We start from the raw sequence: 13,979 nt of genomic DNA, 5'->3' as shown, positions 1-13,979 counted from the left end.
GGGAAAAAAAGAGCCTTCGCCACCTTGCGCCGTGACGACGATTTAATCTCGTTAAACCAGCCCACCGGGAATCTCGATACAACCCTTGTGCGCTTCGGATCCGCGCACCTGAAAAGGGTTTTTCTTCGGCGGCTCATTCATAACGGCACGCGTTGCGGTACGCCACTCGGAAGATCGACCGGAAGCGATTGCCTGCTGCCGTGGATGCAAGTGCTGCGGGTATTAACGTCAATTACATGGAATTCGAAAGATCCGGCGATTTCTGTGTTTCGCTGCGCAGAAATGTTCAGCCTCCAGCCGAATGCTGATTGGATCGAAACGTTTTTCATCTGTTTCAGTGTCCAACGACAGAGCAGTATTTTTTTCCGATCAATTCGCGTCAATATTAATCAGTGAAGCAACTTTCGCAATTCAAAAGCTAAGATTTTTGAGACTTTTGTAGCATTTAAAAACAGTTCCAGTTTCGCACTACATTTGTCATACGAAATGTATCAGCTCTGCATAATGTGATAAACTGTAAGTCGAATACGGAAAATCCATTGTGTGCATAAATATAATTTTTATTAGAATTAGAAAGTCAAATTAAAAAACAACCTCACTACTGACATCTTTCGGTTGAACTGAGAAAATGGATCCGCCTTTTCGTTGAGGTGTACGGTAACTCGGGTAGAACATTCTTCTGTTACTATTACCGGCTGGCTACACCAAAATCATATAAAATATTTTGCAAAGTTTTACTCGTATCGTTTTTCATCTGTGGCATATTAATGATTAGTTCATGATTTATTCGATAACATTTAAGTTTATAACAAGTTAAACACAATGAATTACTTATTTATATCAAATCAGATTTTCTTGGCTGAAATTTAAAAAAATCCGTGCTCAAGTGGTGCATTTATTATTTACCAAAAATTATTGAAATAGCATTTAACATTTTTAATTGCTTATTGGGATCGCTATCATGAAAGGATTACTTGCGTGTACGCGCTTGAGTTGAAAAAAAATCGCATCTACTAAGCAGGAACCTCAAGTGCAAACTGGAAGTATTTCACGACTTCGTCAAGAAAACACACAACATAGAGAAAATCATTGTCTTCCACGAGTATCAATAACTACTTGGAATAGGGTTTTGCTTACTAGCCAATTTTCCATTATCTTCATATCTACGTGAGAATTGCACAAGCAATTTATTGCATTTGAAATCATCTATTATGTCAGTCGAGCACCAAATCGAGACATATGAATTTGCATCTTCTAAAGATATTACATATAAAATATATAATTGGTAAGTACATTTAATGACGTTTGATCTAGTCAGAACTTTCTTCAAGATTCAAATGGCGCAGCAATTCTCGACGAAAAATTAATCGGAACATTCTCTACTGGTCCTGTATTGGCTTATAAGGCTTCGTTGATAATCAAACTAAAGACCATATTATTTATTATTATTTAATCACTGTATTTGATCCTAAATAAATGGCTTATCTTTACTATGGTGAGTAAAATTTCACAGCTCCGATTATTTCAAGTATTCAATTCTTTCAAATAGAAAACCAATAAATTTTAATTACTGATATCACAAATCTATAATCATCAAAGAGTATAATAAAATGGGGTAATTGTAAATTTTGCTATAGTTTATATTTGAAATACAGAATACGAGGTCTGCCCCAAAAGTATCCGACCTACGTTCACATCTTCGCGCGGAGACTCAGGCGACCTCTGGAGGGTACGAACATCACCACTATCACCAGTAATTCCTAACCTTCTCATCAGTAATCCGAGTGTTCGAGATACCGATGAAGCGCTTTAGTTCTCGCACAATGTGTATTTGTTTACAACAACTTTTTTGTATTCGTCGCAATTCGTTTATTGTTAAGAATGGCAAAATGAACCGAACAACGAATTTGCATAAAATTTTGCCTTAATTTCCGTGAAAGTTATGCAGAAACTATTGAAATATTGCAAAAGGCCTTTAAAAATGAGTGTATGGGCAAAACAAATAAGAGTGGTATACGCGGTTTAAAAGTGGCCACACATCTGTTGACAGTAATCCTCGTTTTGGTCGACCTTTGACAGGAACATCGTTGAATAATGTCGAACGTATGTTACTTCAGAGTCTAGATTTCTCTTGCGTAAAAAATGTCGAGATTTTTTTTGCGGAAACAGAAATTTATTGGTATAAAACAGAAAAGAGGAACACTCAGTTCTTCATAGAAAGTATTAAATTTATTTTTTCATTCAATTATGCCGACAATAAAAATGACGTATTTGATCATTTTAATATCATAATAGCGCAGTCAATATGAAGCACATAACAATATTAATGACAATAAAAATTAAAATAATAATAATAAACGTAATAAGTATAATAAAGACATCAAATTATATTAACGATAAGTTTGTATAATTGACAAAATTAGATGATTACAATCATTGAATATTTATAATAATACATACATACTGCTTGCTTAATGTAAAGGTTACATTGCTGAATTCGCGAGAACATTTCGGTATCTTAGCGTGTATACTTGCAGGTAATGTATTTTTTGAAATAATGTTAAGATTATAAGTGAGAAATATCGTTATTTTTGGACTTAAAATCGCAGCCTTACTATTAAACTATCAATTATACCGCTACAGCAGTGAAAAATTTATTAATAACTCTATGTACATGTATATTGATAATAAATTCGTAAAAAAATCAATTCACTATGAATAAATAAATCGTATCCAAACTTGCACAATTGATCATACCAGTTTGATTTCTGGCTTGGTAGCAAGCATTTTCTTTTGTATAAATCACAATGATATCATTTAATAAGCAACGCAGTAGCTTGTGTATAAAACGCGAAAGATTTCGTGTAAAAAAACTACATGTTTGAAAATATTATTCTTGTCATTTCGTGTAGTTATTTGTTAATTTTTTTCTTTTTTCTTTCTTTTTCTTTTTTTTTTGCATCTCAGTAATTGTGCGCATCGTTTGAACACGTGAAATAAACCACCGGACGTAGATCAACTATAAATTCTCTCACCACAGCCTTAGTACAAAACAGACATTATCATCTGTTGCACGATTATTCATCGAATACCGCCCAGCGGAAACCATTCGATGATTTCCTTCGTTAAATCTATCCGACTAAGTGGCAAGCGGATACCACCCAGAAATTCGTTCTCTTGTAGAGTGTCATGGTTCCATATTGTCGCTTCCAAAGTCCTTTCTTTAATCACTCCAATAGGCATTCGATACTCCAACTGTAATGATACAGGATAATTTTTATTTTTGAAAGCATTTGATATTCTCAGATAAATTTGCAAATTCTTCACGGACCATTTCCATAAATGACGGATGGCAATTCTTCTTAACAACTTTTGTCTTCCGCTTCGTTGCTTTTGTTGGATCTGGCTTTAAATAGACTTTTACATAGGTGTTGGGCTCCTGAGCATTAGCCACTTTTGGTAATCCTCGCGCATGATAAACCATAACGCAAAATGTTCCACGGGTGTAATTGAGGGATAATTTTATTTGACCACCTTGGGCTTTTTCTCTGACTTTCTTCTCAGCCCACCAATTACCAACTGAAAATAAATAGGAAATATGTTAGTATTTACTTATGTTTTCTGTATTATGAATTTCGAATAAATGTCTTACCTTTAACTTTGCGAAGATGTATATCAGCATTCTGTTGATCACGTAAAAGTGGATGGAAAAAGGTGTACACAAGATCGCTTTGCGAAATTTCTGGAGCCATTTCAAATAGGCTCTGTAAAAATTTTTCAATATCGGCACGTCTTTTGTCCGCAACTTGCTTGATATTCGATCGTCCGACACTCATTCCACTAGGCAACCTAGAAGTCATTATTCCGTAATAAGGTCACAAACGTTACGTTTAAAATTGCTATTGTTAACGAAAAACAAAACCTCAGAATTGATTCAAGTGTATTTTTCTGAAAGATACGCGAGATAAGATATTTCTATCTGATTAGATAAAAAGAAATCAAGAAATCACGGGACGAAATACACACATTTGCTTATTGTTCATTATTATTCACATAATGTGACTCGCAGTAAAAAAGCTTCTTGGGATGTTAGTTATCAGTGTACTGGATTACTTTCGAGAGTTACATTATAAAAGTAGTGCGAGTTGCATCGCGTCTGATCAAGTTTTCTCAAAAGTAAACGCCAAGTAGCTTAAATGTAGATTGCTTTATTGAAATTATCATTTTCTTGAACTACATAACAAGTGCAAGAAGGTATTTTCAAATAACATTTGTTTACTAGGTAACAGCAAGAAATGGGTTTATCCTGTGGCAAAGAGACATTTGAGGTTGACAAAAACACAAATTTCAAATCGACAAATGACGGACAATACAGGACGTTCGAGAATTTGAGTCACTGGACTAGAGAAAAAAATGGCTATAAACAATCGGACACTGGAAAAAATAGTCCGGAGGATAGATCGATCGGTTCAAGCGCAACAATACCAGTATTGGAAAATGTCGAGCCTAAAGGTACACCGTCAATTAGCCAAATATTGAAAAGCCAAGTGTTAGATATAGAAGATGAAAATGCCATACATGAAATACGAAGCAAAGTATAAGTAAATCAATGTTATTTTTATATTTTTATAATTCGTTAATAAAGATGTCTCCGTTGTTAAGAGAATAATTTTTTATATAACATTATCTTCAACGGTGGTCGAAAGTAATATTGCGATCAATGCGTCGTCGTCCAAAAATTTATTAAAATTACGTAAAATATTCATTGAAATAGTAATCGTACAATAAAATTAAACTTACCCAGTAACTTTTGCAAGAGGAAAATGTATGCACAATTTTTGATAGAATTCGCAGAATTCTTTGTAAGATCTGAATAAGTAGGTGGGATCCGTCTGGCTTTTCCTTTGAATTTTTAAAATGTACATATAATACTTCTCTGGGTCGTATCTCTTTTGGTAACCGTGAACTTGTACACTCGTTAATTGACCCTCTTGTTGCATTCTGTAAACAAATTTCGCTGGTTAATTAATCATTATGAAAAGTTGTTTCTGTTACATAAGTAAGAAAGTTAATAAAATAAAAACACCTTAACATGAAAAGGTATTACTTGTGCTTTAGTTATTCGAGTAAATATCAGTCTTGATTTACAAAATTTAAGGTTTAAAACTGATTTACACGTGCAAACAACAAATCAGTTCTGAATGACATGACTTAGACATCAAACACAACATTACTTCTGAATCAAACAAAAATGTAAGTTTTCGTTATAAAATAAGAAACTCACGTGTAAGTCTTGGGAATGAAGGACAATAGCTCTCCATCGTTATGTTCTCCGCTGAACCTTAATTGAGCAAGATTGTGTAAAAAGAAGTTGAATTGCGTGAACCAGCTCTTTAGCGAGCTCTCGATCATTCTGGCGAAGGTCGCCGCAGCCTCAGGATTCGTTTGTCCTGGTAGCAGGGCTCGTTGGACATAACTCACTGCATCCATTGTCACTCCAGGTATACCCGAGGAAGTCATCTGCGAAACACACGTATAACCGTTTATTCGCACTCGTGTTGGTCGCTCGAGATCTAATCTTTTTTGCGTAAACGTTCTCGACGGCGATGCCATTGTTATTCAACAAAATTATTTTATTCTAGCTCTCTCTTTGCGCTGGGTTTTCCCTTTGTTCTCGAATGAACGTGCGGGGGTAAATGATAACGGCGTTGAATGGAACAGTGATTACCTCGGGCGACGAGATAAAAAAGAAATCAGGCATGATAAAAGAGTTTCCGTTTCTGCAACCGAGCGACTTATTCATCGACGGACAGTGGCGTATTGTTTTGAATACGCTATCTCTTATAAATATAGTTCTTATAAATAATATCGAATTCGAAGAATAATACTCACCAATCCGAAAAGATGCAAAATTAAGTTTCCATGTTTTCTAACAATATTAAATGCCTGGCAGCATAATTCAACAAAGTGATGGAATTTCGCCGATGGTTTGTCTCCACCGTTAATTACATAGGCCATATCCGAAGTCAATACAAATGGTGTACGATCTCTGTAAAAATAAAAATAGATAATTAAAAAATTATTACTATCATTCAAGAGACGTTAAATCTATCAAACTTACCTTTTGAAATTACCAAACATCTGTGCATCTCCCAAAAATTTCCCAAAATCAATGTGAAATAAGTGTCCAGAAGTTTTAAGCATAATGTTATCGTTGTGCCTATCACAAATACCCAAAATATAAGTAGCTACGCTGTAACCCGCACATGAAGCGGTGAAATTTTCTACGGCGCGTTGGTATTCTAACTCCGAAGGATTGTGTTTAGCCAACCATTCAGCAATTGGACGATCCTTGAAAGAACCAGTGAGACCGAACTCTACTTGAATTTTCCTCAAAGTCTCAGCATTGGTAACCATTTCGATCATTCCACGTTTATGACCAGTTGGTACGCACGCAAAGGCAACCATTTTTAAGTCGAGGCCTTCCTTCAGCCAAAGTTTATCCATTATTCGGACCATTTGTAGAGTCAACATGTCTTGTTGCAAGTCATCGCCGACCTAAAATAATATTAAAAATTGCTAGTTAAAAATGTACGTATGCATAAGATTTATTTGATTTACCTTGAAAATTGCAGGACTAATAACATTATCGCACCCGACAAAGTTAATCTTAAGTGGTAATGTAAAAGACGGAAAATAGGAACAAGTTTGAACATTAATCCCAACGACTTGTCGACTAAGAGACAATGGCAGGCATGTTCCCTCATCCTCAACCAATGAACTGTTAATGTTTTGCAATCCAAGCTTTAATGTTTCAAGTCTTAAAGATTCTTTGGTCGTCTTTATATTCTCCGCTACTTCGTGTAAATTCTGCGAGATCAAAATCAATCAGATTAAAACAAGTAACTAGGTTTGACGCGCTACAAAGAAATTGAAATTACTGTTCGTACTTACTTTAACAAGGAATTGTTGCGCAAGGAAGCTATTTCGCAGAGCATCGCCAATAACCGCTAGTAAGGCACGAAGCATTAATTGTAATCTGCGATGGTACCGTGCGAAGCTCAAGCTTTTGTCATCTTGCAATGAAGTTTCTGCAGAGTTCTATAAAGAAAGAAAAAACGTTTGATTAGCTCTGAAAAAAGGAGAGAATTTAGTGGTAAACAGTTACATTTAGCTTACTTGAGGGCTTTGACCGGGTAACGCTTGATTCAATAACCAATAAATATAATGGGCAACGCGGGGCGAAATTAATGCTCTTTCCAATAAAAATCGAGCGAGCGGCGAAGCTTCGTACGTTTCATGTTTCAGTGCTTGTAGTAATTGAGGCAAATAATCAATTAACTCGTCGTTTGTGAGCTCTCTTATGCGCTCCACTGCCAATTCTCGAACTTTCGTATCCGGGAAACTGTAATTTACGGTATTTTACATTTCGAATATACTGGCTAATTATGTTAATAAGACCAATGGATAAAATTAAAGACGATCGTCTCACCATGGTAATAACAACTGAAGGGCTTGGACGGACGGAAGTGGACTCCAAACACGCAACGAAGCATGTAAATCGGGTAGACAGGCCCAGTCCCAACTATGAGCCGCAAGGAGAACTTTTGGTAGGGCCTCAGGCTTTTCATGTAAATAATGCCTCTTTTCCCACAAAATTTCTCGCTCATCCACTGGCGGTCTAACGGAAAAAAAATGAAATTTAATTAAAAATTTATTACCAACAACAAAATTATTACCAAATAGTTGTCTGCATACCTTGAGAAAGTATCTTGTTCTGTAATATATAAAAGCAATTCCTGAGTATTTTGATCCAAGGAATTAAAATCAAGAGATTCAATATCGTGATCTCGCAACTCTGTAGGGAATAGTACTTTCCCACCGTAATCCGGCAATTCCAAACCGATTATTGGATGTGTATTACCGTGCGGATGGATTCCGGGCGCAGGCGCAGGACCTAATCTCTTATCCGCTATGGCTGGCCATAATGATAGAAAAAAGCTTCCCTGGCTCATGACACTGAAACAAAACACAATTGTAAATTAAATAACTAATGGCAAAATATTGTCGGGTACTTTTTATTGTAAACAGTATTTTAATAGGGTTACCCGTCGTAATCAAAGAACTGAATAGCTCCCCAACCTAGTTCTTCTTTCTCCATGAATCCCTGACTCGAATTCGACTCGTGATTTTCATCGGTCTGCTGAGTCCTACCGTAAAGAACGAGCACTAATCTCGCTTCTCGTGGGACTTGGCATACACTCACGCCTCGAAATTCTAACCTTCAATTATCCAATAAAATTGAAATTAGCCGACCTACTTATCTACGCAGATTTCACTTGAATTTCCAAGTGAATCTTACCAAGAATTAAATAGAATTCTAGGGTAAAAGTTCGACTGTCCAACAGTCATAGGCTCGGATAGCACAGGATTGCCAACAGGACGTGTGCCGTGAAAAATTTGTGCGGCGACAATGTAGTCGTCATGCTTCCATGAGCTTGGTAATCTGTGTAATGCTCCAACTCTTACTAAAACCGTGTCTATTACCTGCGACGAAACTAAGCTATCTGCAAAGAAAAAACAACATAAAAATTTCACTTTACAGTTTTTAATTTAAACATAATACATAATAGTTTTAAAGAAAGCAAAATGCACTTACTCGTAGGATTTTCGCCTCGACTGTTGAGTTGAAAATCGACGCAGAAGGCGTGACAAAACGTCTCCACGAGATCTTGCACAGCATCTCGGATTTTATTGCAATGTGACGAAATTACGTCCGGAAATTTTGTTCTCAACGTCACAACGGAATAGTCACCATCTTCGTGCAAAATCTCCGGCTTTTTACACTCAATATTGGCAGTATGCACTTGCGGTAAGAATTTGCAGCAAGCGTTTACGAAATTGTCGACTGCCTCAGATATTTCGTACGTCTCAACGTTACCCATCAGCGCACAGACTGCTTTTACAGCTTGCACTACACCTCGTGGTTGTAGTTGGCCCAGGAGGCTCTGTCCGTTGTTTGAAATGGCTAATTGTGCTGCTGTAGTTTCGACGCGCTCCATTTCCTTCTCAACCGTTTCTACGAATAACCATGAGAACTTTACAGTATTCACTTAAAAATGTTAACATTGATTTTTTTTTAATTGTACCTAGTAAAATGAGAAGGGTATCATAAGAAATGGGCTGAAGCGGCTCGTTCGGAAGAATATCTTCGAGTTTTAGGCACTGTTCTCGATTATCATCAAGTACCTGATTAATCGCGAAAAATATTTATCTATAATCTTGAAATAAATACCGATTAATTGAATAATCAATACGTACGCTTCGAGCAATAGATCTTTTCATTTGGGCTTTAGTTTCAATGGCAAGTTCAATATCCTTTTCTAATTTAATGCATTGATGAACATACTCGTACTGCGCAAGACTAGTATTTGCAGCCAAATATTCAGCCAAACCCCAGACTCGAAGACAGTACTTATCGACATTAACAGTATCTTCGTCTTCTAATGAGCAAGCAACGTTGAGAATTACATGTTCTATGTTGCAATTCACTGAAAAAAATGTGCACGTGAATTTTTGATTGATTGATATTAATAAGTTGTTATAAACCGATTTTACCGTCACAGGTAAATGATATAGACGGTGATCTGTCTTTAGTATCACTTAACATTTTAGAATGTACTACTAATTTAATGCTTGTGCTATCTGGATATGAACTATCAATCATAGGGCTGACCACGTGGCCTATATTTGTACTTGGATCATTAAATGGAAATTCCCCTGTAATATTACATCCAGTTAAGCAATCAAAACGCGATAAAAAATTTATATTCCACTGAAATCACATATTTAATGCATACCTCTGACTGATTTGACCATCTTATGGAATGCCAATAGATCGCAATCGTGTAGAGACGCACGGGCTTTCACAACATTTACATTTTCATACAAACGTGTTTGTCGTTTTTGCTGAAAATGCAAATAACAAAGTTAAATCAACTTTTTTTTTTATCACAGATAAAACAAGTTTTTTGTTGCTTAAAAGTCAATTTACCCGTCTGTCTAATGACGTTCGTCTTCTCTCAATGGTATTCCATGCGGATGAATTTCTAGGAGGAAGTGGAGGAGGCGCAGCTGGAGAAGTTGCTGGCGACTTCATGGATTTATCAACAGCGGCATACACTGGGTCTGAATTGACTGTTTCACTTGTACTGTACATATAATCGAACGGATCGAACGGATCGTAGACAGATCGCTCCATTGCTGATTGAGTATCTAAAAAATAGATTAGTTAACAATGAAATTGTTACGGGTCTAAATGAATTTATTGATTATTTGAGGTTTAAGCTGTTCAATCGAGACGATTGAAATACGAAACGTTTCAATCTAAATTCAAGACACAACCAAATCAAACGATCAATAAATATCAATTTTCGCATCGATTATCATGAGTGTATGAAGTCTGATCCACGATAACGAGCGTAAAAATAAAAATCAATGAATGCGTTTAGTCACCATCGTCAGAATCCTTGGCGCTCCTCGACGGCTCATCAGGTTTACTGGGAGAGACCTTGGTAAGGAGAGGATCAAAAGCCTCGAGTACGCTCACTCGAACATTGCCCTTGTCCTCGACACGTTTATGATCATAAACGCAAAGATCGATAAGATTATTATTAGGTTTCTTTTCGACGACTTTTAATACACTCAAATGCGAATCATCAGCAGCGTAAGGCGACTGCCGAAGATTATTTAATGCAGGTGGTGGTGGTGGTGGAGCGATTGCCGGTCTATAATTCACTGGCAACGGCGGTATCTGCGAATTAAACGACCACTACGATAATCGTATGCGGCGATAATTTTCAAATTTTAATTAAAATTAGAAAATAACGAAACAAGTAGAAGAAAACTAGAAAAAATTTTAGTAGTATTTTCGACAACGTACTGGCAGTCTGCAGCGCTTGACATGAAAAAATTTGCAAAATAATAAAGGCAAAAAAAAGAAAAACACGTAAAATACAATAAATATTAAAAAATACGATGATGATTTATGAATCGTTATTACGGCAAACTCCTAGCAGCTATAAATATGCATAATGTCGTTAAAATACCTGGAGAATGTAAGTTCTAAATATATAACGATTCCAGGTAAGCTGGAATTTTCGAAAATATTTCTATTACATAGCTGTTATTTCATAAAGATTGTCTCATAGTAGATCAAATTAAAGAGCAAAAAAGTAGTGTAACTTTTACCTGTGGAATTATATCGGGAATATTATTACAAATACTTCCAGATCTGGATGAAACGGGACTGATGCTAGGCGTGCCTGGAGTAGAAGGAGCTGTTGAGCATTTTGGTCCTGGGATTGGAGCTGTTGCCATGTTATATCTAAAATCTGTTGTTTGATATGCTGCAGCTGAACTATTACTTCTTGAAACACGTGAATTTTTCCTCATTAATCCTGGATGGTTGTCCCATTTTGGTTCTATTATAGTTTTTCTGAAATATAAATGAGCCTATCAATAAAGACTTCAAAATCACCAGGTTAAACATAAGATATTTATTCTACTTACGGAGGTAACATTGGAGGAGCACTACAATATTCTGACAAGCTATCTTGCTTTACAGGACTTGTGAAATTGATCAAATCAGCTGCAGGTTTTTTGTTTGTTGTTGAGTTCCTTCTACTTGGGATAGGAGGAGGCTGGATATGTACAATCATTCCATTTCTAGACTGGTTTGAATTACTTTCAGGCCTAGGCCTACTCCTCAACTGGAATTTACTATAAACAAGAAAATATAATTATCTCTGATCACTTCTAATACTCATATGTATATAACATTTCTTAATCAACCTACTTTTCGGTAGAAGAGCCATTAGTCTCTGTTGTCTTACAATTAGAAATACTAGAACTCGAGCTCTGAATGTTGAAGCTCTCCTGTGTACAGTTGTTCCCATACTGAGCTTGTTGCTTCTGCTGCCTAAACTTTTCCAAAGCCAAACTTTCTAAACTTAGGGCTTGTGCTCGCTCTAAGTCTTCCTTGAATTGGCGGTCATAGTCAATCACAGCTGCTGTTTTCTGAACAGTGGCATTCCTATTGAAGCTTGACATCTGTAATAAGTTATAGAAAAAATGCAATGACATTATGCAATGTTTGTTTTGAGAGAAAAGATTTTCCTATAGATCACTTTATTTGTTATAAATTTCGTTATAGGAAAAGCGAAAAATAGATTTTTTACTCATGTGTAACAGAACAAATTGCACACGGTATCCTATTGCAAAATAAAAAATATAAAGCTTCGTTTCAATCGACAAAAAAATGACTATGTTGAAGAGCAACATCGTAGCAGACTGAGCTTGGGTATCAAGTATCTCTCAACGAGTTCAAATTGACACCCATTAAAAGCCCAAGCGAAAACAATAAAAAATTATGCAACGATTAGGCTCAGTCCGCGGAGAGCGCGCGCGGCGCATCGTGCTGCTGCACGGTACACCGATCCACTTAACGAGCTTTGCTCTCTGGGAACAAAGCGGTTTATATACATAGAATTCTTCGATCGGGATCGTAATTAAAAGAGCACTCAGCTGAGAATACAGAGTACTGCCGTTATACGCGCGCGTACGCTTGCGGATGACGCGCAGATAGAACGAAGCAGGGATCTTCGTCCAAAAAAGGAAACTTTCCTCTCACTCACGGAGCTCGAAACTCTGTACTGATCTACCTCGCCATCACACATACTCGCGGCACCTCGTTGTTGTTTACATTTCACCGCATGCAGAGGCACATGAGCATTTCATCAAGGAAACGATCTCAAACCGAGGATGCACTTACCCTGGCATTATTGCCGGGGAATTGCCCGGTTTGAGCTCGTGCACGAAAAACTCGGACGAGCCTCGTCAACTATTCTGTAACAGCAACAGACAGACGTGACATCCTCCTTCCTTGATTCACAGTTTGCTTCGCTGTTGCCGCTGCTACTACTACACTGCTTAATGCCAGAACTGCTGCTGCTTGCTGCACTGTCAGATATATCCACAGCAGCTGGCGGTGCGACTCTCACCCATCCAATACACTGACGCACACTACGATTCAAGTTTGTAGCCAACCACATATCTGTATATATATATATATATATATATATATATATATATATATATATATATATATATATATATATATATATATATATATATATATATATATGTAAGTAAGACGCTTTTGTAAAAGTAAGAGTAGCAGCTGCACAGCGAAGTCGGCTGCGAGTCTGACTCATTGTATTCTTCGAGAGATTGCAACATGGCTTTGTTTGGATTTGAATTTCGGAGTTCGGAGCAACAGCTGCCACTCGGATAAACGAAACGTCACTCAAGGATTTTCATTCGTGGTCGAATTTTAATCTTTCATATTTGTGTAGTAGACGACGTTAGACGAAGATCAATCTTATGATTAGATGATAAATAAATAATGAACGTGGTAAATATTCTAGCGAAAGTTTAAAATAGACTATATTTTCGTCGCATGACCTTAAAGAAAATGTTTTTGTTTTAAAATGTATTCTGATCACCTATAATAGGAATTCTGTCTGTTTCATTTACATGTTTATGTCTTAACCACAATTCATATAAAAAATACTCGCAAACACGTCTACAAAATTCATGGATAGATGAATCAGAAATGATTAATAATCATTTATCATGATGACACTTATACACATACAATTATATACTATACTTCTATTTTGGAACTTTTATTATTTCATTATGAAAGTGAAGATAAAGATATGGCTATTTAAATTTAATATATATTACTCGAATATTATTTTCTGACCAGTGAAGTTCAAAATTCGAATTATTTTCGATAATTTAGCATCGATGACACCAAGCGAGCTTAGGTCAGTCTTATTTTGGCAAGTTTTACTCTCGTAACTTGCCAGAAAAAATCTATTTGATGCCATCGATACTCATTCGTCGAAAATAAT

At 36.3% G+C, this 13,979-nt stretch overlaps 1 protein-coding gene across 2 annotated transcripts; it reads right to left on the bottom strand.

Moving 5' to 3' along the window:
* Positions 1 to 2,204: 2,204 nt before the first annotated feature.
* Positions 2,205 to 13,081, bottom strand: LOC131672696 (phosphatidylinositol 4-phosphate 3-kinase C2 domain-containing subunit beta). Of its 2 annotated transcripts, XM_058950087.1 has the most exons (26): positions 12,833 to 13,081; positions 11,858 to 12,111; positions 11,572 to 11,781; positions 11,251 to 11,497; positions 11,109 to 11,150; positions 10,516 to 10,813; positions 10,055 to 10,275; positions 9,861 to 9,969; positions 9,619 to 9,780; positions 9,322 to 9,551; positions 9,150 to 9,249; positions 8,660 to 9,079; positions 8,363 to 8,567; positions 8,109 to 8,282; positions 7,759 to 8,019; positions 7,493 to 7,681; positions 7,180 to 7,405; positions 6,955 to 7,101; positions 6,622 to 6,870; positions 6,122 to 6,558; positions 5,893 to 6,049; positions 5,285 to 5,520; positions 4,801 to 5,001; positions 3,653 to 3,849; positions 3,332 to 3,579; positions 2,205 to 3,255 (listed from the first exon to the last, which is right to left on the bottom strand). In XM_058950087.1, the coding sequence occupies exons 2-26, from the start codon at positions 12,109 to 12,111 to the stop codon at positions 3,082 to 3,084; spliced, it is 5,394 nt and encodes a 1,797-aa protein (XP_058806070.1). In that variant the 5' UTR covers positions 12,833 to 13,081; the 3' UTR covers positions 2,205 to 3,081. The 2 variants fall into 2 exon arrangements, with proteins under 2 accessions (XP_058806070.1, XP_058806071.1); XM_058950088.1 differs by lacking the exon at positions 11,109 to 11,150 and having other exon boundaries at positions 10,516 to 10,831.
* Positions 13,082 to 13,979: the final 898 nt, after the last annotated feature.

Source organism: Phymastichus coffea, unplaced genomic scaffold, assembly GCF_024137745.1.
Source record: "Phymastichus coffea isolate CEN01 unplaced genomic scaffold, Cenicafe_Pcof_1.1 PCOF00156, whole genome shotgun sequence".
NCBI classification, from domain to species: domain Eukaryota; kingdom Metazoa; phylum Arthropoda; class Insecta; order Hymenoptera; family Eulophidae; genus Phymastichus; species Phymastichus coffea.
Note: the sequence above shows the minus strand (reverse complement) of the source record. Positions and strands in the feature narration are given on the sequence as shown.